Source organism: Dendropsophus ebraccatus, chromosome 6 (genome assembly GCF_027789765.1).
Source record: "Dendropsophus ebraccatus isolate aDenEbr1 chromosome 6, aDenEbr1.pat, whole genome shotgun sequence".
Classification (NCBI taxonomy): Eukaryota; Metazoa; Chordata; class Amphibia; order Anura; family Hylidae; genus Dendropsophus; species Dendropsophus ebraccatus.
The window spans coordinates 25,447,123-25,471,694 of record NC_091459.1 but is presented as its reverse complement, the minus strand read 5'-3'; the positions used below and the strand labels follow the sequence as shown (position 1 = coordinate 25,471,694).

Below are 24,572 nucleotides of genomic sequence, written 5' to 3'. Positions count from 1 at the left end.
CAGGGGGGAACACTTTTCTCGCAGAATTCCGTGAGAATACTTTCCTTGCTGATTCCTCAGTGTTAAAGGGGTTATCCAGCGCTATAAAAACATGGCCACTTTCTTCCAGAGACAGCACCGCTCTTGTCTCCAACTTCGGCGGGGTTTTGCTGCTCAGTTCCATGGAAGTGAATGGAGCTTAATTGCAAACCGCACTTGAACTGGAGACAAGAGTCGTGTTGTCTCTGAAAGCGAGTGGCCGTGTTTTTGTAGCACTGGAGAACCCCTTTTACTGGCCCTAAAGCCAGAAAACTGTCTGTCCATAGAAGTTAAAGGTTTAAGGCCCCGTACAGCAAAAGCGGCGGAATTGTCCTCCGCGGAATGCCGCCAGCCTCCCTGTCAAAATGACACTCTATGGGAGGCTTGCGTTCCGCTGAAGAATGGACATGTTCGTTCTTCAGCGCGTAGAGAGGAGCCGCGCAAGCCTCCCATAGTGTCATTTCGAGGATGGCGGCATTCCACGGCGCACAATTCCGCCGCGGAATTCCTCTGCTTTTGCTCTGTGTGCATGAGGCCTTAGTTGCAGACTGTAGAACAGTCCAAATTCTCTGCACCCTTTACTACATTTTACAAAGTCCACTCAACAATCTTTAATTAACTTTTTTTTTTTTCTTTTAACTGGTACAAACTGGGTTCGGGTTCGAGTCGATCCGAACTCGAACGTTCGGCATTTGATTAGCCCGGTCTGCTGAACTTGGATAAAGCTCTAAGGTTGTCTGGAAAACATGGATACAGCCAATGACTACCGTATTTTTCGCTTTATAAGACGCACTTTTTTTTCCTCCCAAAGTGGGAGGAAAAACTAAGTGCGTCCTATAAAGCGAAGACTGCTCCCAAGCAGTGCCGAGCACCGCATGGAAGCCGCCCCCTGTATTGCCGCTCACTATGCATATGCATAGTGAGCGGCCCTGAGACATCCCCTCCGCCCGCCCAGCCCGCCCCTCTATCCCCGCTCAGCTGAGCCGATCAGAAGCCCGGAAAAGTGCAATGAGCAGCACTTTCCTGGGCTCCTGATCGGCTAAGCAGCGATGGAGGGGGCCGGCTGGGCGGGCGGAGGGGATCGCTGTCCTACTCACCTGTCCGCCGACCCCAGCAGCTCCTCTCCCGACACTCCGGTCTCCCGTCATCCTCCGGGCACAGGCAGCGGGGTACAGAGAGACTGCTTGTGCCAGAAGTGTTCTGCAGCGGCTGCAGAACACTTCCGGGACACAGGCAGCTTCTCTGTACCCCGCTGCCTGTGCCCGGAGGATGACGGGAGACCGGAGTGTCGGGAGAGGAGCTGCTGGGGCCAGCGGACAGGTGAGTAGCCTGTTTGTTGTTTTTCTTGTCGCAGGGGGGATTGGCTACTATGGGGGGCATTGTATGGGGGCATTGGCTACTATATGGGGGCACTGGCTACTATATGGGGGCACTGTATGGGGGCACTGGCTACTGTATGGGGGCACTGTATGGGGGCATTGGCTACTATATGGGGGCACTGTATGTGGGCACTGTCTACTATATGGGGGCACTGTATGGGGGCCATTGGCTACTGTATGGGGGCATTGGCTACTGTATGGGGGCACTGGCTACTGTATGGGGGCATTGGCTACTATGTGGGGCACTGGCTACTATGTGGGGTACTATATGGGGGGATTGGCACCAATCACACTGCTGCTATCTCCAAACTGTGACAATGAGCAAAATATTTTTTTTCTATTTTTCCCCCCTAAAATCAGGGGTGCGTCCTATAAAGCGAAAAATACAGTATATTCAGGTTTTCCACATAGCCTTAGGGCTTTATCCAAGTTCAGCAGCCACCGCTAATCAAATGCCGAAAGTTCGGGTTCGGATCGACTCGAGCATGCTCCAGGTTCGCTCATCTCTATTTGTAACCCAATTGCAAGTATATAAAATTACAAAACATAAGCCAGTCAAGTCAAATATTATCAAAAACATATAAATCAGTGCATTTGTTGTCACATAAAACACGTAAAATTCCATTGTTTATGTTTCCCTTTGTTTAATAACTTTTGCCCAAACATGTAATGCACATTATAAAATCGGATCAGTTTATAAAGTTAGGCTGGTTTGTAGAAGCTGGGTCATTTTCTAAAATAATTGATGGATCATAAATCAGAAGCTCCTCCTCAGCTGAAGATGAGTTTTGGTCTGTGCTCACAAAGTTTGGGATGTTGAACTTTTCTAGACCATTAGGATCCTCCTCAAATGGAGCATTTCTAAAAGTACGGTGAATGACAATACCATTGTCTATGGATCTGTTTGTTGATTTTGCTCTGTCGGACTGATCAACTTCATTTATGAAGCAATGAAAGAGTGATCTAGCTTCCTCTACTCCCTGCTGGGAGAAGATTCTATCGGCTTCTAATGTTCTGCCAAAGTCTGCTCCAAAGCTGTTCATTTGGAATCTTTTTTCTGACAGATCCACATTTCTGATATTCAAGAGAAAAAAAAAACATATATAACAAGAAATCAGTTTTTTTTAAATTTAAGATAAATGTTATATTCCCCTTTTAAAGTTAATATGTCAGATACAATTAACCCGCCGGACTGCTGATACTGTTAGGGTGCGTTCACACCTACAGGATCTGCAGCAGATCTGCAGCAGATTTGATGCTGTGTTCAGTTATTTAAATGAAATCTGCTGCAGAAAATCAGCTGCAGATCCTGTAGGTGTGAACGCACCATTAGGCTGCATTCACATGAAATTGTCTGTGGTTGTGGATCCATTACCACGGACAATTTTAGGAACCATTTAAATCCATTAAATGAGATCCGTGAAAATAGGGCACGTCCTAGTGCGAACGAGAATCACAGCACGGATCCCCCATGAGTAGTACAACCCCCCCCCCCCCCCCCCAAATCCCAGCAGCAGAGACAACAGGAGCGCATAATCTGAGAACTTCTGGCCTACCCCGCTCACAACTAGGCTTGCTCGAACAGCGGAAAAAGCTAGCCGGACCTTCCACATTTAATTGCTGATGCCATGACAATCCGTACGGAAGCAGGAGACATCCCGGGGACCGCCTGGAATTCCGGGATACAGCCTATTACCTAGGCGGAATCCCGGAATTCCAGATGGTCCCAAGGATGTCTCCTCCTTCCGCACAGACCGTAAAGGCATCAGGAATCAAATGCAGAAGGTCCGGCTAGGTTCAAGTTAGATCGAACCTAGCTTTTTCCGCTGTTCGAGCAAGCCTAGTCATGACGGCCAGCTTACACATGTTCACTAGAAGTGGCGTGGTCCCTCGTTGCCTTCTTCTCCCTGCACCAGCAACATTCATGCTGCAATCCTCCTCCAGACACCTATTTTTTTTTCGCGGAGGGGGTCGCAGCATGGATCGTGTAAATGGAACTTTTAATATATCAGTCTGTGCATCCATAACATTAAAAAAAAAAATCTCTGTGTCACAGGCTTTCCTAAGCTTCTAGCCCTCAGAACTGTAACACCTCCTCGCTTCTCCTTCCATCCTTGAACCTGCTTGACTGACAGCTAGAAGCTTCCAACTCCTGTACCTGTGCACACAATAGAAATTAGATTTGATCGCTTCTCTGCCTTTTGGCTAAGATCAAGTGTAGTAGGTTAGTATCTGATACGTCCCCTATCTGGGGACCATATATTGAGTGGATTTTTGGAGCAGGGAGATGGAGGGAAAGCTTGCTCTGTCCTCTCCAGGCATTGACCTAATGTTGCATGCTTCCAGGTAGGGATGGTCCGAACCGAGTTTGTACGAACCCGAAACATCCGCAATGATCACCGCTGTCTGCCCGCTCCGTGGAGCGGGCGGATTCAGTGGGAGGAATGCCTGGAAAATGGGATACAGCCATAGCCATAGGCTGTATCCCAGTTTTCCAGGCGGTCCTCCCGCTGTATCCGCCCGCTGCACGGAGCGGGCAGACAGCGGTAATCTGATGCCGAGTGTTTGGGTTCAGCCGAACCCGAACCTCGGCAGGTTCGGACCATCCCTACTTCCAGGTTCAGTGCAAAAAAAATTTCAAAAAAATAAAAAGATTTGAAAACAGGGCTCAGCTGTGAAAGCTATCAATCAACTAGGGATGGGGATGCAAGAGGGAACTAGGAGGCATTACAGCGATTAGTACTTGACATATTGAACTACAGCATAAAAACATTTTCTCTGTTTTGAAAGCACAGACAGATGCATGAAAGGTACTGTGTGTCTCCCTGACCCAACAGCTATCTTACAGTATTTTTGTTAAAATATATACATCCATACACAAAAGTTATAAAAAGTGAATAAAACATCTGATCTATACAAACATGATAGTAATAAAAAAGAGATTATGGTGCAAAAAAAATTACATCCCACACAGAGCGGCCCAGTATTGAGGGGGCTTGAGCCCTGGGCCCTCTTTATACCTCCTTAGCGACAACTTGATGGGTATACCCGTCATGCCTCATTAAAAGGGTAAAAAAAAACAGAAGCAGCAAGTAAAACTGAACCCAGTTTAGCAGACTTTAAAAGAAAAACTTTAGCTATAGGGTAAATTCACACTGGCGGATCCGCCGGGAGTCTCACGCACGAAATCCGCAGCTAATCCGCAATACACGTATTATTCTTATTATTATTAATACGTGTATAGCGGATTTCATGCGTGAGACTCCCGGCGGATCCACCCGTGTGAATTTACCCTAAGGAGGCATTTATATCTAAACAAAGTCTGAAAAATAATTACATAACTACAGTATAAAATAGTTACATCACAGAAGTTCAAATAATTGCAGGATATATCCATATAGAAGCCAGCGATTTTTCTGATTATTCATAGTTTCTTATTCATAGTTTTCTTGAGTCACTGAGTCATGACACTTCTCTTCTTCCGTGAAGATTAGACACAATGACTTTTCAAGTGAATTTTTTAACGGGAAGAAATGTGTTGCCAAGGAGACCTATAGGCACAACCTTTGCTTGCTAAGACTGCCGGCACAAACAGCAGTTGTTTGAAAAATCTCCACTGCAGTTTAAGAGCCAAAACAAAGAGTGGATTCAAAAGGAATGGGAAATATAAAGTAAGGACTGATGCTTCTGCTTCCAACTGGATCCATCTCTGGCTTTGGCTCAAAAACCACAGTGTCCATTTTCCATTGCCTAAATGTCACAATAAAATGTGTGTTCGCAGAGCCATACATACCTTCATCTTTAGCGCTCAGTGTCTACTAGGGAGCTATCAGCAGGTTAGATTTGTCTAACCTGCTAATAGTTGCCCTTTAAGGGGTGTAGAGAAATGTATATTGTTTTTTAAGAATATGTTTGGAAATTTGTACCATGTACAGGACAGGGATATTTGGCTTTCGGTGAAATTTCAGGATGAACCTAAAATGCACTCTAACAGGTGAGCTTAATGTGACCTTCTCTAGACCTTTAAATGTCCAACTGTTCAATGTTTCTTTACTTTTTGCACAACTTACTGTTCTCAAACAAGGAGAACCAGAACAAAATCCTTTTATTTTTTAGTACCACACACCAGATCTTTTACACAACGCCTCAATGACTCCCCAGGAATACTGGCAGTGCCTGATGGGGTTGAGAACTCTTCCTCATATTTTGGGGATTGTCCGTTGTTAAAGGGGTATTCCACTCAAAAATAACTTTTGATCTGTTGCTGCCCATGGTGAGACTAACAATTCCTTCCATACTTTATTTCTCAGTTCTCAGCTGCTGCTTTCTGCAGAAAACTCAAAAATCTAGGTGTGAGCTTTTTTTCTCTGTCTCCCCCTCCCTTTTTAGACAGATGTAAACAAGTCCCTGGCAGGCTTTATCTTCTTTAACCCCTAGACGACCGGTATGTCCTGGAAGTCTGTGCCCAGACGACCAAGGACGTACCGGTATGTCCTGAGCTATTAAGCGCGCTTCATAGCAGGTGGGGGCCGGCTGCAATCAGCAGCCGACACCTCACCGTTAATGACACGGTATTAATAAAAACTAGAGATCATGGTGGAAAAAATGACGCCTCATACAGCCCCGTAGGTGTAAAAATAAAAGCGCTATAAGCGTCACAATAGGCCCATTTTATTAATAATTAATTACCAAAAAAAAAGATTTGATAAAAAAAAATATAGATAACATTAGAGAATCTGTGTAAACCTGCATATGGTTGTGTTCAGACTGACCTATAGAGTAATGGTATCATGTCGCTTTTACCATATAGTGCATTACGTAGACACAGGAACCCCCCAAACTTTACCATATTGCATTCTTTTTTACGATTTCACCAATTTATATCTTAATAAATAATAAGTTTGGGGTTCCATCATACATGTTATGGTAAAATGAAAGACAACATTACAAAGTACAACTATTCCTGTAAAAAACAAGCACTTACATGGCCTTGTAGATAGAAAACTGAAAGTGCTAGAGCTCTTAAAAGGGGAGGAGGGAAAAACGAAAGCGCAAAGAACAAAATTTGCGCGGTCCACTGGGTCATTTAGGGCCTGGTCCTCAAAGGGTTAAAGCTCCATTGGGGAGGTAAAGAGGAACTGATAGCAACTTTACTAGCACAGGTTGTCCATTTGGACCTCCTTACCTACCTTCTAAATGTGCCTTCTAAAACTATGTGCAAACAGGTTGTGCCTATATATACTGACAGATGCCAAATGTCTGCTTGCCAAAAACTGGAAGCGAAGCCTCATTGCATTGGCTGTAGAGTTGGTAAATCGCAAAATATCAGAAGGCTAGAAAATTTCTCAGCAACTCATGAAGACAGGGTTGAGAAATTCCTGAAAATCTGGACCCCTGGGACTTTTTATTACGAGCTATCCTGCCATACTCATCCTGTCCTTATGTCTCTGTCTTGTCAATGTCACCCCTTGTGAGTCTTCGTGTTCTTGGTTTTGTATGTTGGTAAATGGTAGAGATGATCGAACATTGGAAAATCCTAGGTTCTATCGAACTCGAACATTGTCAAACCTTCCGCATTTGATTCCCGATGCCTTTCGAGTCTGTGGGGAAGGAGAAGACAGCCCGGGTACTGCCTGGAATTCTGGGATTCAGCCTAGCTAATAGGCTGAATCCCGGAATTCCAGGTGTGAACGGGCTGTCTCCTCCTTCCCCACGGACCGGGAACGCACCGCGAATCAAATGCGGAAGGTTCAACAAGGTTCGAGTTTGATAGAACCTAGGATTTTCCGATGTTCGACCAAAACTAGTTATTGGTGAGAACAAGTTAGGTCTACTATGAATACTGTAGTTCATTGGACAGCTACCTTTCCGTTTATAAAGACAATAATGCTGTATATAGACGACTGTAAAATACTCTGAATGTAAAGTTTATAATGCCTGAACATTGTTTTACTTTTTTGTTATATATACTTAAATAAACAATTTATAAATAAAATAAATAAAAAAATTATTGTTTGAAATGAGGAAATCCACATTGGGTTCTCCAATTTAAACGCCCTACTTTCATGATATATCACTAAAAACATTTTAAATTTCACCCAAAAGCAAAATATCCATAACTTTTTGTGAGTATTACATACCTCCAACAAAAGGCACAAATGGAATATTAACAAGCAATTGGGCCATAATACACACATTACATATATATATATATTTATTTTTTTTACATTATACACAGAAGAACTTACTCTTGGTGTGGAGCTCCTGTTTTAGTCAACAACGTCAACACAAAAAACATAAAAATAACGAAAACAGCCAGGCCAACCCAGAATCCAATCACAATAGAATCTGTAAAGAAAAAAAAATTAAATTAAAGGGAATTTATCACCTACATTTCCTTTTAATGATTAGAACCAGATACTGAAACATGTTCATTTTGCTAATTGTCTCTGACATGTGAAAAGGTGTGTTATCAGTCAGGGACCCCCGACAATCGTTAGAATCTCAGTGTCACTGAGTAGTCAATAGAATTATAATTGCTTTATCGGAAGTTCCATAGGGCTCCATTATAATTCCACTGACTGCTACTTTAGCAGTGAAGATGAAGAGGCACTCAGAGTGCACTCTGTTACATAATTGTATAAACTAGTGATATAATGGCCACATATAATCCTGCTCCTCATATATATATATACACAGGACAGCTCATCCTGAAAAGTCACCTGAAATGACAGTTACACTTTTTAACCCTTAGAGGACCGGGCCAATTAAAATTTTTGCATTTTCGTTTTTTCCTCCTTGTGCTAAAAGGCCATAGCACTTGCATTTTTTCACCTAGAAACCCACATGAGCCCTTATTTTTTGCGTCACTAATTGTACTTTGCAATGACGGACTGAATTTTGTCATAAAGTACACTGCGAAACCAGAAAAAAAATCAATGTGTGGTGAAATTAAAAAAATTTTTTTTTTTTTTTTATTTGGAGGGTTTTTGTTTTTACGCTGTTTGGCCTGGGGTAAAACTGCCTTGTTATATATGTATCTCATGTTGTTACGATTACAACTATATGTAACATGTATTACTTTTCTTTTATGTGATGGCTTTTAAAAAATTTAAACCATTGTTAACAAATATACGTTCCTTAAAATCGCTCCATTCCCAGGCTTATAGCGCTTTTATCCTTTGGTCTATGGGGCAGTGTCAGGTGTCATTTTTTGCACCATGATGTGTTCTCTCTATCGGTACCTTGATTGCGCATATGCGACTTTTTAATCGCTTTTTATTACAATTTTTCTGGATTTGATGCGACCAAACATTTGCAATTTTGCACGTTGGGATTTTTTTGCGCTTACGCTGTTTATCGTACGAGATCAGGAATGTGATTAATATTTTGGCCGATTACGCACGCAGCGATAGCACACATGTTTGTTTATTTTTATTCATAACATGGGGAAAAGGGGTGATTCAAACTTTTATTAGGGGAGGGGGCTTTTTTTTATTAATAACAACACGCCTGCCTGAGAACAGGAAGGAGGTAAGTGGCTTACCCTCGCCTGTCGGTGCAAGCAATTGGGACCCCCACAGCATGCGTCCTGATCAGTCAGTGACAGGAGCTTATCCTGTCACTGACTACCCAAAACATTGAGATCACTATAGATTGCGGCGTTTAAGGGGTTAATGACAGGCAGCTGCCTGTCATAATCTCTGGCCTTGGACACACTGATGTGTGTGGGACCGCCCTAACTGCAGCAGTCCCGCACACATCTACAGCCCCTCACAGTCAGGAACATGCATATACATTCCTACTGCACGGGGTAGGTGCAGCAGGAACATGTATACCGTATATACAGATTGCTGATGTGAAGGGGTTAATAGATACCGTTATCCGCTACTTACAGTATATATGTTGCTGTTATTAACATTTTACATCTACAATTGTTCCACAGACACTTTACTGTCTTGTACTGGTAATTCTTTTAAGTTTTTTTTCCCCAATGCTTATCGATTTTCTCTACAGCAATTTTACAGAGCATGGTAAATAAATGGCATAGTGCTGCAATATGTCCCCCCCCCCCCCCAAAGGGATCCAAAGGTATAACTGTACAAAGTCATTTGAACACTAAATAAGACGACTGCCCACTTCCACAACCCAAGTTAGGTTTGTCAGGCTTATACATTATATCTCAAAATCGGTAGCAGTATCCCGTGTAAAAAAATTCTGGAAACAATTAATCAATTATGGGTTTATAGCTTTCAAATCCACATATATTGAAAAATCTGTCAATGTGTCTGGTCTGGAAGGGGCAAAAGAAGCCCAGTCAGAGAGTGGTTACTTTAAACCTTTTCTAGCCTAAGCCACCAAGCATGTCAGAATTGAAGAAGTTATCCAGCGAAAATCTTTTTCTTTCAAATCAACTGGTTTCAGAAAGTTATGTAGATTTGTAATTTACTTCTATTTAAAAACCTTATTTCTTCCCATACTTATCAGCTGTTGTATGTCCTGCAGGAAATGGTGTATTATTTCCAGTCTGACACAGTGCTCTCTGCTGCCACCTCTGTCCATGTCAGGAACTGTCCAGAGCAGTGGAGGTTTTCTATGGGCATTTGCTACTACTCTGGACCGTTCCTGTCTCATACAGAGTTGGCAGCAGAGAGCACTGTGTCAGACTGAAAACAACATTTCCTGCAGGACATACAGCAGCTAATAATTAGTGGAAGACTGGAGTTTTTTAAATAAAAGTAAACTACAAACCTATATAACTATCTGGAACCAGTTGATTTGATAGAAAAAGATTTTTTCTGGACAACCCCTTTAATCTCTTTCCAACCATAGACCACTAAGGCCGTATTAACACGTTGAGTTATTTTTCAGATCTGCATATAGGTTTGCTATTTTTACTCTGTGATCCGTGAAAAATGGTCCATAATTGCATCCTTTTCCGCATCCACAAAAAATGTTGAACTGGTAAAAAAAAAAGTAGTTTGCTAAGATTTAATCCATACTTTTCACTGATGTCACAGATGTGACATTCGTAACGTCCATGAAAAACACGGATCCCATAGACTTCTATTAGCTAATCACGATCCGCACTAGAAACGGATTGTGGATTCATTAAAAAGCGGAATGTGTGAATAACACAACAGAAATTAATGGGCACTGAGCTGATCCATAATTGTGGACAACTTTGCAGGACATGCGAATAAGGCCTTATTCACACGTCCTGTAATTTACGGATCCGTATTTCCATATCCATGTTAGTGCACACTGATGTCTATTGGGCTATTCACACTATCAGTAGATGAAATAGATGAAAATCAATGCCGAAAAAAAAGGACATGTCCTAGTGCGGACCCAGACTTTTTTACGGATTCTTTCATTGAAATTAATTGTTTACGGATTGCAACATATTAGGCATCCGTATTTCTGTATTCCCGTAAAAAAATACGGATGACTCATAGGTCACAAGGTTCTGTTTCTAACCAACCACCAGATGACAAGCGATCATGTGACTTATTTTAGGGGTTGGGCAAACTGGTGCTATTTTTTTTAACCTACTCAACTGTATTAACTTGTATAAAGCAGTCAGTAGTAAAAACGGATTTACGGAAATACGGATGCAATACGGATGTACTACGGATGTCCAATCCATAATTTTTAGCGGGTTGTTTCAGGACTAGAAAATATTACTGAACGTGTGAATAAGGCCTGAATAGAGATGATCGAACCCCAGGATTTTGAAAGTTCGATCGAACTGGAACGTTCTCGAATCTGCAGCATTTGATCCCCAAAGCCTTCCCGGTCCATGGGGAAGGAGGAGACAGCCCGAGTACCGCCCGGAATTCCAGCATACAGCCTAGGTAATAGGCTGTATTCCGAAATTCCAGGCGGTACTCGGGCTGTCTCCTCCTTCCCCACGGACCAGGAAGGAATCGGGAATCAAATGCTACAGGTTTGAGAACGTTCGAGTTCGATTAAAACTGCAAAATCTCGAGGTTCGATCATCACTAGGCCTAAGGATGTTGGTATCAACCCTTCACTACTTTAACTACCAAAGTTTTAACCATTAACTACTGTAAGCCAGCAAGTTTATTACAGCTCTGGATAAACAACTATTTTTCTTGTTGGGAGGCTAAAACAATTCTGTAGGCAGTCCTGATTTATTAAGACATGAAGAAGAAGAATAGTATGGGTGGCACTGTGTATCTGACATTTATCTGGTGTTGTTTTAAAGTACCCAGATCTCTTACTACTACCACCCTGGAGAAATTATCATATTGATGGATTTTTGGTGAATAAAATTACAAAAAGTTATATTATGACACGATCAATAAAATCTCAAAACATTCAACACCGTTCTCAAACTACTTCATCATGAAAGCCACTTTAAACATAGTACATTCATATCCCACTTGCAATGGATTTTTTTTTTGTTATGTGTGTGCTGACTGGAATATGTGTTATATTATGGTTATATCAATCATGTGAGAAAGAAGATTGGTAAGCATGCCAAGACGTGTAGGTAAACCTGTTGTGTTACAATACTAGGGAGAGACATAAAAAGCTTGATTTCATTGCTGTTATTTAGTGACATTGCTTAGCTTTGAATATAAAGGAAATCATCAACGATCTTAAAGGGGCAGTGTCATGAAAGTTAGTAAAATCAGATGCGTAACACATACACATATATATATATAAACAAAGGTGCTCTTTTTAGTACAGTAAGGGTATGTTCACACTAAGAAAAAAAAAGCTAAAAATTCTGAATCCCGCCTGGGCTCTCTGTTCATAGAATTGACATGTCCGCCTGTTTTGCTCACTGTGGATATACCCTAACTGACATTCCTGTATTGTCTCTCTCTCTCCCATGGTCCGATGAAAATTTTTATTAAAGTATTGTATTGCCCCCCAAAAGTTATAAAAATCACCTATATACACTTATAATGGGAAATGCTTATAAAGTGCTTTTTCCCCTGCACTTACTACTGCATCAAGGCTTCTCTTCCTGGATAACATGGTGATGTCACTTCCTGGATAACATTATGATGTCACGACCCGACTCCCAGAGCTGTGTGGGCTGTGGCTGCTGGAGAGGATGATGGCAGAGGGATGCTCAGTGTCCCTCCAGTGCCCTGTGTCCCTCAGTGTCCCTCTGCCATCATCCTCTCCAGCAGCCACAGCCCGCACAGCTCTAGGAGTCGGATCGTGACATCACCATTTTATCCAGGAAGTGAAGCCTTGATGCAGTAGTAAGTGCAGGGAAAAAGCACTTTATAAGCATTTCCTGTAATAAGTGTATATTGTGGATTTGTATAACTTTTGGGGGGCAATACAATACTTTAATAAAAAAATTTCCCTGGACTTCTCCTTTAAAAATGAGTACAAACGAATTGAAGCACTTGGTTAGCTCGGCAGTTGGTTTATCAGCCGGCTGTCTTTGAAGTGCTTGGAAAAGCTGGACCCACTTCCTGCAAATTTCTCCCATATTCCCAGGACTGGATCCAGGTTTCCCCGGCACCTAGAGCAACACAGATTTCAAAGGCAGACGGCTGATAAGCTGACTGTTGAGCTAACGAAGCGCTTCACTCCGTTTGTACTAAAAATTTGCTCATCTGAACTTTTAAAGGGGTTTTCCCCCCAAAATTATTTTTGCAATAATACGTTGCCCACCCGTAGCTTTCCATCTTTCCAATGTAAAGTTATTACGGATTCTGCACAGTTTTGCTGTTATCCAGCTGCATTCACCCCCACGGATTGCAAAGAATCATCAGCTCTCAATCCAACCCGACACGCTCCCTGCTCCTGGCCCCCACCCTCCGAGACGGCATCACGTGTCCTCAGTCCCAGCACAGTGAAGTGACTGAGAACACTGATGGGGTGGCTGCTGTTACAAAGGGAGACAGTGATCAGCGCAGCTGTGACAGCATCCCTCTCTAACAGCAGCCACCGGGTCACCCCCAGCCCAGAGCTCACCCCCTGTGTCCAGAGCCTCCCGGCAGCACTCACCCGCAGCACACAGCCCCCTGCCCCACAACCAACCGCCCCCCCATCACCCGTGGCATCCCTCACTCACCCAAGGCATAGCCGCTGCACTCACCCGCGGCACCCCCCCCCCGGCAAGCTCCGCCCCCCGTGATCGCCCGCGGCAAGCTCCGCCCCCCCCCCCCCCCGCGGCAAGCTCCGCCCTCACGATCGCCCGCGGCAAGCTCCGCCCCCCCCCAATCTTACGCGGCTCTGCCACACTGTCCCCCCCAACTCGGCTCTGCTACGCCGTCCCACCCAACTCAGCTCTGCTACGCCTTCCCCCCAACTCAGCTCTGCTACGCCGTCCCCCCCAACTCAGCTCTGCTACGCCTTCCCCCCCAACTCAGCTCTGCTACGCCTTCCCCCCCAACTCAGCTCTGCTACGCCGTCACCGCCAACTCAGCTCTGCTACGCCATCACCGCCAACTCAGCTCTGCTACGCCGTCACCCCCAACTCAGCTCTGCTACGCCGTCACCCCCAACTCAGCTCTGCTACGCCGTCAACGCCAACTCAGCTCTGCTACGCCGTCACCGCTAACTCAGCTCTGCTACGCCATCGCTGGGTTCACACTGTTTTTTTGCAATCCATTTTTTGCAAAAACTGATGCATTTGTCAGCATTCGCTTTGATCCGTTTTTTCACTGACTTCCATTATTAAAAAAAATAGGATCAAAACGGATCAGGTTTTTTTAAAGGACACATGAATGAGTTTGACTACGTTTTTGTGCAAGTTAAAAAAAAACAAAAAACATCTGTATTGATTCATCTCTTTTATAATGAAAGTTACTGGAAAAACGGATCAAAATGGATGCAGACAAATGCATCTGTTTGTTTTTTTTTTTTTTTCAAAAAACGGATGAAAAAACTGTATTGCAAAAACGCAGTGTGAACCCAGTTTTTACTGTCAGGAAATCAGTTTTTCTGGTCAGGAAACCATCAGGAATTTCTTCGGAATTTCCCAACTGGGAAAAAAGTTGTATTGTAGTGTCTGGAATTCCAGATGCTTTACGGATGCACATATTACACAGACTTCTATGAAGGCATCCATGCAGTAATTCTGGATGAAAATAGGACAGGATCTATAAAATCCTGACCCATTTTCCAGAATGGACAGTCTTCAGGAAAACTTGTGAAGAGTGTCCATGACTTATGTAACCTTATGGGTCCGGATAGCCATCCAGATCTCTTGATACGAAATCCGGACAAATTCTCCTATTGTGTGAAGGGGGCCGAAGTAAACTCTTTAGAAGTAAATTCTTTGGAATTTTTTGGCTGAGGATATCATCTATTTCTAGGTAAAATATAGAGGGAAATAAATTCTTTGTTGTATAATGTGAAATTTTAAAAGAAAAAGCCAACACTTACACTTGTGAGCCTTCAGTCCTTCAAATGAAACTGGTGCATATTCATAATACTCATATTCCCACCGGTAGTCGGAGTTGGACGGCTGTTTATGAGATGTTCTACTTGCATTTGCACTTTGTGCAGACATATCTTACCTGTGAAGACAAAGCAGATCACTTAAAGGAGAAGTCGGACGAAAATTTTTATTAAAGTATTGTACTGCCCCCCAAAAGTTATACAAATCCCCAATATACAGTTATTACGGGAAATGCTTATGAAGTGTTTTTTTCCCTGCACTTACTACTGCATCAAGGCTTCACTTTCCGTATAACATGGTGATGTCATTTCCTGGATAAAATGGTGATGTCATGACCCGACTACCAGAGCTGTGCGGGCTGTGGCTGCTGGAGAGGATGATGGCAGAGGGATGCTCAGTGTCCCTCAGTGTCCCCCTGCCATCATGATCTCCAACAGCCACAGCCCACACAGCTCTGGGAGTCGGGTTGTGACATCACCATGTTATCCAGGAAGTGACATCACCACGTTATCCAGGAAGTGACATCACCATGTTATCCAGGAAGTGACATCACCACGTTATCCAGGAAGTGACATCACCATGTTATCCAGGAAGTGAGGGCTTGATGCAGTAGTAAGTGCAGGGAAAAAAAAGCACTTTATAAGCATTTCCCGTAATAAGTGTATATTGGTGATTTGTATACCTTTTGGGGGGGGGGGCAGTACAATACTTTAATAGAATTTTCACCGGAATCCTCCTTTAATTCATTCTTTTTAAAGACTTAAGTACCTCTCTGAGTGTTGCTTAGAAAATCATGTATATTCAGGTATTATAGGAAAAATAGATTATCTGGTAGCTATCTAGATAATAGATCACATTCACTAAGTCCTATTGTAGATAGCTATATGGATAAAATTGCAGCCAAGTCAGTTAGCTATGTCAAAATTTATTTTCCGCATAGAATAACGCTTTTGTTGTTTGGTACAAAGAGCTACTGTAACTAGGCTTTTCCAACCTGCTGATCTTTTAGAAGCTGGAATGTCCCCTTCCTGCTTGACTGACACCTGGAAGCTGAGTCCCAATCAGGGTCAGGTATGGGATAGGGGAGTAAGGAGGTGTTACAGCTAGAGATGATCGAACATCGGGAAATCTTAGGTTCGATCAAACTCGAACGTGCAGCATTTGATTCCCAATGCTTTCTTGGTCCGTGGGGAAGGAGGCTGAATCCGGAAACTCCAGGCGGTACCCTGGCTGTCTCCTCCTTCCACATGGAACGGGAAGGCATCAGGAATCAAATGTGGAAGGTTGGACTAGGTCCGAGTTCTATAGAACCTAAGATTTTCCGATGTTTGATCATCTCTAGTCCTGACCGGGACTTTGTGTGTTTAGTTACTCTTTTTTTCTCAACCAGCACAAGCTGCCTTCAGGAGACTGGACCTGGATTTCAAATAAATATAGCTTTGTTTTACAGCATGATAACTTAACCCATAGCTGCACCGAACATTACTGAACGTCCTCGTGCCGCTATGGGAGTTCAGAGGGGGGTCGCGCGGCGACCCCCCTCTGAACTGCCGCGATCCCGGGTGCCGCATGTAGCCCGGGATCGCGGCTATTAGTGGGCACGGTCGGATCGCCGTGCCCGCTAATTAAGTACTTAGAAGCAGCCGTCAAAGTTGACAGCTGCTTCTAAATACTTGCTCATCTCCAACCCTAGTGGTCTAGTGGGGGGATCGCCCCCCTGCGGCGCGATTGCGGGGGGGGGGGGGGGCGATCCCTGCATCCATCCCGGGCCGGGGTCTGCGCCGTAATGTCGCTGATCCCGGCTCGGCATTCTATTGCTTTTGGCTGCAGCAGCCAAAAGCAATAGAACACCGATCTCATGGATTCATGCAGTATAACTATACTGCATGGATCTCTATGAGAGATCAGAGTGCATATACTAGAAGTCCCCCAGGGTATATAACCCTACCCCCAGGGGGAATAACCCTAACCCCAGGGGGGCTTCTAGTATATGTGTAAAGAAAAGAAAAATGTATTTTTAATAACACAAAATCCCCTCCCCTAATAAAAGTCTGAATCACCCCCCTTTCCCCATTTTATAAATATAAATAAATAAATAAACAAACATGTTTGCTATCGCCGCGTCCGTAATCGCCTGAACTATTAATTAATCACATTCCTGATCTCACACGGTAAACGGCGTCAGCGCAAAAAAAATCCCAAAGTGCAAAATTGAGCACTTTTGGTCGCATCAAATCCAGAATAATTGTAATAAAAAGCGATCAAAAAGTCGTATATGCGCAATCAAGGTACCGATAGAAAGATCACATCATGGCGCAAAAAATGACACCTCACACAGACCCATAGACCAAAGTATAAAAGCGCTATAAGCCTGGGAATGGAGCGATTTTAAGGAACATATATTTTCTTTAAAAGGTTTTAATTTTTTACAAGCCATCAAATCAAATAAAAGTTATACATGTTACATATCGTTGTAATTGTAACAACTTAAGGAACATATATAACAAGTCAGTTTTACCCTAGGGCGAACGGAGTAAAAACAAACCCCCTCAAATAAAAAAAAAAACATTTTTTTTTTCAATTTCACCACACATATAATTTTTTTCTGGTTTCTCGGCACATTTTAGGCAAAAACTACATCTGCCATAGCAAAGTACAATTAGTTGCGCAAAAAATAAGGGCTCATTTGGGTCTATAGGTGGAAAAATGCAGGTGCTATGGCCTTATAGAAACGAGGAGGGAAAAACGAATGAAAAAAAATGAAAACTGGCTGTGTCCCCTAAGGGTTAAAAAAAAAAAAGAAATGAATGAAAATTGCACACAAGCCTGGATTTTGAAAATTATAACGACAGTGACACTATAAAGGTAATATATGTCTCACTGACCTAACAGCTATCTAACAGTGTCAGCAGTTTGGAAGGTAAATTGCAGATTCACGTTAATGATCAAACACCTCTAGCAAACTATGCTTCCAGCTGTATCTCTATGTACTGTCAGTGCATGGTGCCTTTTTTATTGTTCAAGGCAATACTGCAATGCAGCACCCATATTACTCCAAAGAACTACAATCTAAACCCACTATGTAGTGCACATAACTTCCTCTAGCAAAAGCAAATGAACACCACAGTGCAACACTATCAATATATACACTGCTCAAAAAAAATAAAGGAACACATCCTAGATATGAATGAATGAAATATTCTCATTTAATACTTTGTTCTGTACAAAGTTGAATGTGCTGACAACAAAATCACACAAAAATCATCAATGGAAAGCACATTTATTAACCAATGGCGGCCTGGATTTGGAGTCACACACAAAATTAAAGTGGAAAAACACTCCAGGCTGATCCAACTTTGATGTAATGTCCTTAAAACAAGTCAAAATGAGGCTGAGTATTGTGTGTGGCCTCCTTGTGCCTGTATGACCTCCCTACACCGCCTGGGCATGCTTCTGATGAGGTGTCTGTATGACCTCCCTACACCGCCTGGGCATGCTCCTGATGAGGTGTCTGTATGACCTCCCTACAACGCCTGGGCATGCTCCTGATGAGGTGTCTGTATGACCTCCCTACACCGCCTGGGCATGCTCCTGATGAGGTGTCTGTATGACCTCCCTACAACACCCGGGCACGCTCCTGATGAGGTGTCTGTATGACCTCCCTACAACGCCTGGGCATGCTCCTGATGAGGTGTCTGTATGACCTCCCTACACCGCCTGGGCATGCTTCTGATGAGGTGTCTGTATGACCTCCCTACACCGCCTGGGCATGCTCCTGATGAGGTGCCTGTATGACCTCCCTACACCGCCTGGGCATGCTCCTGATGAGGTGTCTGTATGACCTCCCTACAACGCCCGGGCACGCTCCTGATGAGGTGTCTGTATGACCTCCCTACAACGCCCGGGCACGCTCCTGATGAGGTGTCTGTATGACCTCCAAACAACGCCTGGGCATGCTCCTAATGAGGTGGCGGATGGTCTCCTGAGGGATCTCCTCCCAGACCTGGACTTAAGCATCCGCCAACTCCTGGACAGTCTGTGGTGCAATGTGACGTTGGTGGATGGAGCGAGACATGATGTCCCAGATGTGCTCAATGGGATTCAGGTCTGGGGAACGGGCGGCCAGTCCATAGCTTCAATGACTTCATCTTGCAGAAACTGCTGACACACTCCAGCCACATGAGGTCTAGCATTGTCCTGCATTAGGAGGAACCTAGGGCGAACCGCACCAGCATATGGTCTCACAAGGGATCTGAGGATCTCATCTCGGTACCTAATGGCAGTCAGGCTGCCTCTGGCGAGCACATGATGTACTAACATCAAGCCGGGACCATGGAAACAATTCCTGTTCTTACAGTGCTCCCTGAATCTAACATAAAGTGGTCGAATCATTTTCCTGATATAACAGTGTACACATGGGCAAACTATGTCATGTACTCTGTATATGTAGTAATCTGTTTTACCATGCAATCGGTGCCTCGTAGGTTCAGATATTTGTAATAGTCTGTTTACAAAACTGTGTTCACGGTGTGAACTGCCCACAGCAGCCAATAACAACTCAAACTGAATGCTGAGCTGTGATTGGTTGTTATGGGCAATTTACATCCTTTTTCATTTACACACTGAGACAAATCTGGGCCATTCTCAATATCTTATAACTAGAGATGAGCGAACCGGGTTCGGGTTCGAGTCGATCCGAACCCCAACGTTCGGTAATTGATTAGCGGGGGCTGCTGAACTTGGATAAAGCTCTAAGGTTGTCTGGAAAACATGGATACAGCCAATGACTATATCCATGATTTCCACATAGCCTTAGGGCTTTATCCAAGTTCAGCAGCCACCGCTAATCAAATGCCGAACGTTCGGGTTCAGATCGACTCGAGCATGCTCCAGGTTCGCTCATCTCTACTTATGGCCGTTTTAAATTAGCCAATTTTTCGCCCACAGGCTGCCACAAACAAATGCTGATCAGCAAGATCGGTGCTCGTTTGCAGTGTCTTTACATGGCACGATCACAAGCAGCACACTAGGTAAGTATGCACTGCTATGTCAAACTGACAGCACGGATATACGCATACACATGCTGTGAGTTTGTACACACAGGAAGATATGAGGCCAATAACAATACGTACATTTTGGAAAATATTCAAAAGACACGATCAGCTGAAAATCAGGAGTTTTCCCTGTCCTCAGCTGATCGCTGTCACATTTAAATGGGCCGATTATTGGCCACAGGAGCACTTCTTGCAAAGCTCCTGGCAGATAATCATCCTGTGTAAAAGGCCCTTTACATTATGCCTAGGGGTGATTTGTGTCTATTTTTCATATGGATTGCAGTACTTTTCACTAGGAGGTTGCATGCATAACAGTTTCTGTGGTACATGATTAAAGGGGAACTATCAGCAGGTTAGACAAATCTATTGTGCAGACGACAACTAGGATGAAGGTATCCTCAGCGTCCTTACGGTGCAGTTAGTAGTTTGCCCCACGGTTTGGTAACACCTTTAGGAGCACTGGGACCATAGGGCCGGCTGGGTGCAGGCCGGATCAGCACTATGGGGGTAGGCAGGTTCGATCGAACTCTAACATTCACGAACCTGCCGCATTTGATTGCTGAAGCCTTCCCGGTCCGTGGGGAAGGAGGAGAGTGCCCAGGTACCACCTGGAATTCAGGAATTCAGCCTAGGTAATAGGCTGAATTCCGGAATTCCAGGCGGAACCCGGGCAGCCTCCTCCTTCCCCACAGACCGGGAAGGCATCAGGAGTCAAATGCGGCAGGTTCGTGAATATTTGAGTTCAATCGAACCTAGGATTTCCCGAGGTTTAGAGAAGGTATTTTTAATATTTAGAAATGTTGGTTTGTTTTTTTGGCCACAGATAACATTTGAATTTTTTCCTACATTGTCTATTTACTAGATTTAGCTGCAGAATTATCCTATCCTTTATATTCTTTCTCTCTTTTATTATCCTGAAAGGTTTGTTTGCTGAATTGAAGAAAAGAGTTAATGGCCCATTCATCTCTATTGAGTTCGCATGGCACGGTAGCCAAATTGAAAAACATCACAAAAACAATGCAGAGTAGAGACATCGAGGGCTGAAGGCAATTACAAGCTCGCTTCTACTTCTGAGGCATAACAGCCATGTAAACAATATTGTTGAGCGCTAGTTATGTTAAAGGGGTAATCTGACGTCATGAAAAAAAAAATGCAAATGCTGCAGAAATGTATAGCATTGCTTACCTGTCAGCTCTAAAACCACCAAAATCTATTTGTTTCATGTGCCTGTAATCCTTTTCCCTACTATGTCCTCTCACTACTTCCTGGTTGACCAGTTGGCCAGTACTACAATTCCCAGAATGAACTGCTTTCCCTCAGCTCTCCATTACAGACCTCCAAGCCTTCGCTATGCTATAAACACATAATAAATTAAGATAAACGTGTTAGTGTGTACATAAAAAATAAAAACATGCAAAAACTAGTACAACTTTTCTACAATACTATATTAGAAGGTTTTTGTATCTTGGGGTGATAGTTTTAGTTAAAAACTATTTTGTGATACAGGAATACACCTTAAGGCTATGTTCACACTACGTACATCTTCGGACGTAGTTCTCGTCGCAGAACTACAGCCGTAGATTTGCAGGGTGGAACATAGCATTATTTGCTATGGGATCCCAGCCGGAGTGTACACACATTGTATACGCTTCGGCCGGTTCCTATGCGGCGCCCCAAACAACTGACAGGTCCATTATTTGAGGACGGATTTCAATGAATTCCGCCCGCAGAAGGACCTGTCAGTTCACACAGTGAAGCGAGCGGCTCCGGCCGCTTGCTTCACTCTGTGCTATGGGAAGCTCTGATGCGGGCGTGCGCTGATGCGCCCGCATCAGAGCTCCGCGGAGGAAAGATCATCCGGCCGGTACGTAAGTACCGGCCGTGATGATCCGGGCTGAGACTAGCCGTTCCGTGACCCGGCCGGAGTCACGGAACGGCCGGTCTCATATGCAGTGTGAACATGGCCTAAGGATACAAACACACTGGGTGGATCCTCAGTGAACTTCTCGCTGCGAATTCGCAGCGAGACCCGCCACGGATCCCTGCCCTGTACACTCTATGGCCAGACATACTCATGGCGGGATGCACATCCCGCTGTATGTCCGCAGCATGCCCCGTTAACCCCCCCGACCCCCCCCCCCCCCCCCCCCCCCCCCCCCCCCCCCGCTGCCGGAACGTATATATCACTTGGTCCCCGCTCCGGCTTACTTCGGGGGTTCCCGGCACGTTCGCTCGGCCAATCAGTGGCTGAGCGGGACACAAAGACACCGGGAGCCCCGTAGCAAGCCGGAGTGGGGACCAGGTGATGTAAAGGCTCTGGTGCCGAGGGGTTACCGGGGCGGGCTGCGGACATACAGCGGCATGTGCATCCTGCTGCGAGTTTGTCTGGCCATGAGTGTACAGGGCAGGGATCCGCAGCGAGACCCGCTGTGCGTTCCACAGCAAAATCGGCGGCAATTCCCAGTACTGTCTGTTTGAATGGATTTACATTTTTCATTCTGCTGCAAGTATGTAAAGCCCCTCCCCCTTAACCCACCGCTGATCGGTGAATACTTTACCCATCCACGCTCCTGCTTGCTTCTATGGCTCCCTGATGTCCTGCTGTGCCAATCAGTTCGCTGTCCCACCGCAGCCACTGATTGGCTGAGCGGGATGTCAGGGAGCTGGGAGCCACAGAAGCAAGCAGGCAATTAAAATGAAAAGGGAAACAGGTATGTATAAACTGCACAACCACAATAATGTAAAAACAACAATATACTTTATTAACATTTATATTTAGACTCCAAAAGCTTAAAATCACTTAAAGCATTTACCAAAACTCCACTCCTTGCTCATACAGCACAGTGTGTCACCACTCACCCCCTACTGGTACAACGGGAACACAGAGCAGTATCATTATTGCACATGTCTGCCAATGATTACATATCTCTGTAAATACATAACCATATACACAAAAGACAAGCTACATGGCCAAGCCTAAAGTGCATCAAATAACAAATGAAGTGCAAGTGCAAACAATCCACAAGACAAGCCAACTAGGTCAACAAAAATTAAACAGATAAAAAGGCAACATGGCTAGTGTTCACCGGAATGAGTGGAGGAGAGGATTTCCTATGCGTTCCATTCTACAGGAGAACTTCCTGTCTGGAAAAGCTGGATCCAGTCAAGGGAATCTTTTCCCAGTTTCCCAGGACTGGATCCAGCTTTTCCCAGCACCTGGCAAGGAGTTCCAGGGCAGCCAGCTGACATTGTAAATGTAAAAAATTTACAATGAATACCCAAACAAACAACACTTAAAAAAAAAACACTGAAAAAAATTAAAGTTTTATCTATTACAAACTGCTGGAAAAGAAATGTGTGAAGGAGCCCACAGGGTATAGTCACACAAGTCAAAAATTCCCTTCGCTATATTAAAATCCAATATAAACCGTGCACATGGGGGGGGGGGGGGGGTCAGCTATAGACGTTTCTGCATCTGTCAGGGCTGTATGTCTACTTATTAAAGTTTCAGGCGTAGAGACTACATACTGGAACTAATTGGGCATCTATAATGCAAAGCCATTCCGACCACAGAACCAGATAATCATTTTCTCCACTTAGCATTATGTCTGTTCCGAATGTCACTCTTTTATTCCGTTCACATGAGGACGGCCAGTGGTAAAAGGTTATTACATATTATTATGTACAACACATAGGCACATGCTGCTAGTGAGATCCTGTGTCCAGCAGGCACATATATCATGGGAGAATTGGGAGATAAATTACAAAAATACTATTTACCTTTTAGATTGTAAGCTCCACCAGCCTATCTGTATATTGGAGAATGGGACAGAAATTATTAAAGCAACATATTGACAACTGGGTGTATATATATATATATATATATATATATATATATATATATATATATATATATATATATATATAGACAACAACCTACAATAATACTGCATCAATAGACACTACTACATCTACCCCCATGTTGCAGATGTCATGTATGCTCAGCAATTGTTCATACTATTAAATAAAAGGTTAAAAGTTTTCTATAGAAGTAAAAAAAATCAAAAAAAAATCACTGAGGACATAAAATCTCCTATACCACAGGTTATATATATATATATATATATATATATATATATATATATATATATATATATATAGGCACATTCTGTATAAAACATCTACAGTCTCGGAAAGTGTGTGTACTATGCAGCTGTCAGGATCATAGCAGATAAAACGCATCTATCCAGCTATGTACTGTACTCACCGTGCAGGGCAGCGCCGCGCTGATAAATTCGCATCTCACTCGCTTCGATCCAGTTCTCTGGCTCTGAGCACCATGAAGTATGGGAATCATCGCGCATGCGCAGTTTAGCGCACGTCAGTAGGATGTAGCGGGGCGGTTGGAACGCCAGGTGGCGCTGCTCGTCACATATAAAGTAGAGAGCGCTCCCTGACTGAATGCGCGCCAATTATTGGAATGCGAAAGACGAAGAGCTGGAGGAGTCCTATTATGTTAAGCGCGCGCATTCTCTCCCTCACGTCTTGAGGTAAAAGACTCGAGCTTTGACCTCAGTAAACAGCGCTCTAACCAGCAGGCTGTATACAAGACAATGGGGGCTATTTATGAAGAGAGAAAAGTACCTCAGTATTGCAGGATAGTACCTCAGTAGGTAGCAGGTCACTCGTGTGATGCTTGTATAATGTCTTTTAAGGTCA

The 24,572-nt window shown here is 43.8% G+C and overlaps 1 protein-coding gene and 1 pseudogene across 1 annotated transcript; one reads left to right on the top strand and one right to left on the bottom strand.

The window, feature by feature from the left end:
* Positions 1–1,926: 1,926 nt before the first annotated feature.
* Positions 1,927–24,205, bottom strand: MRAP2 (melanocortin 2 receptor accessory protein 2). The gene is made up of 4 exons (XM_069973536.1): positions 24,121–24,205; positions 14,784–14,917; positions 7,646–7,745; positions 1,927–2,471 (listed from the first exon to the last, which is right to left on the bottom strand). The coding sequence occupies exons 2-4, from the start codon at positions 14,908–14,910 to the stop codon at positions 2,087–2,089; spliced, it is 612 nt and encodes a 203-aa protein (XP_069829637.1). The 5' UTR covers positions 14,911–14,917; positions 24,121–24,205; the 3' UTR covers positions 1,927–2,086.
* Positions 3,583–3,763, top strand: LOC138796185 (U2 spliceosomal RNA; annotated as a pseudogene).
* Positions 24,206–24,572: the final 367 nt, after the last annotated feature.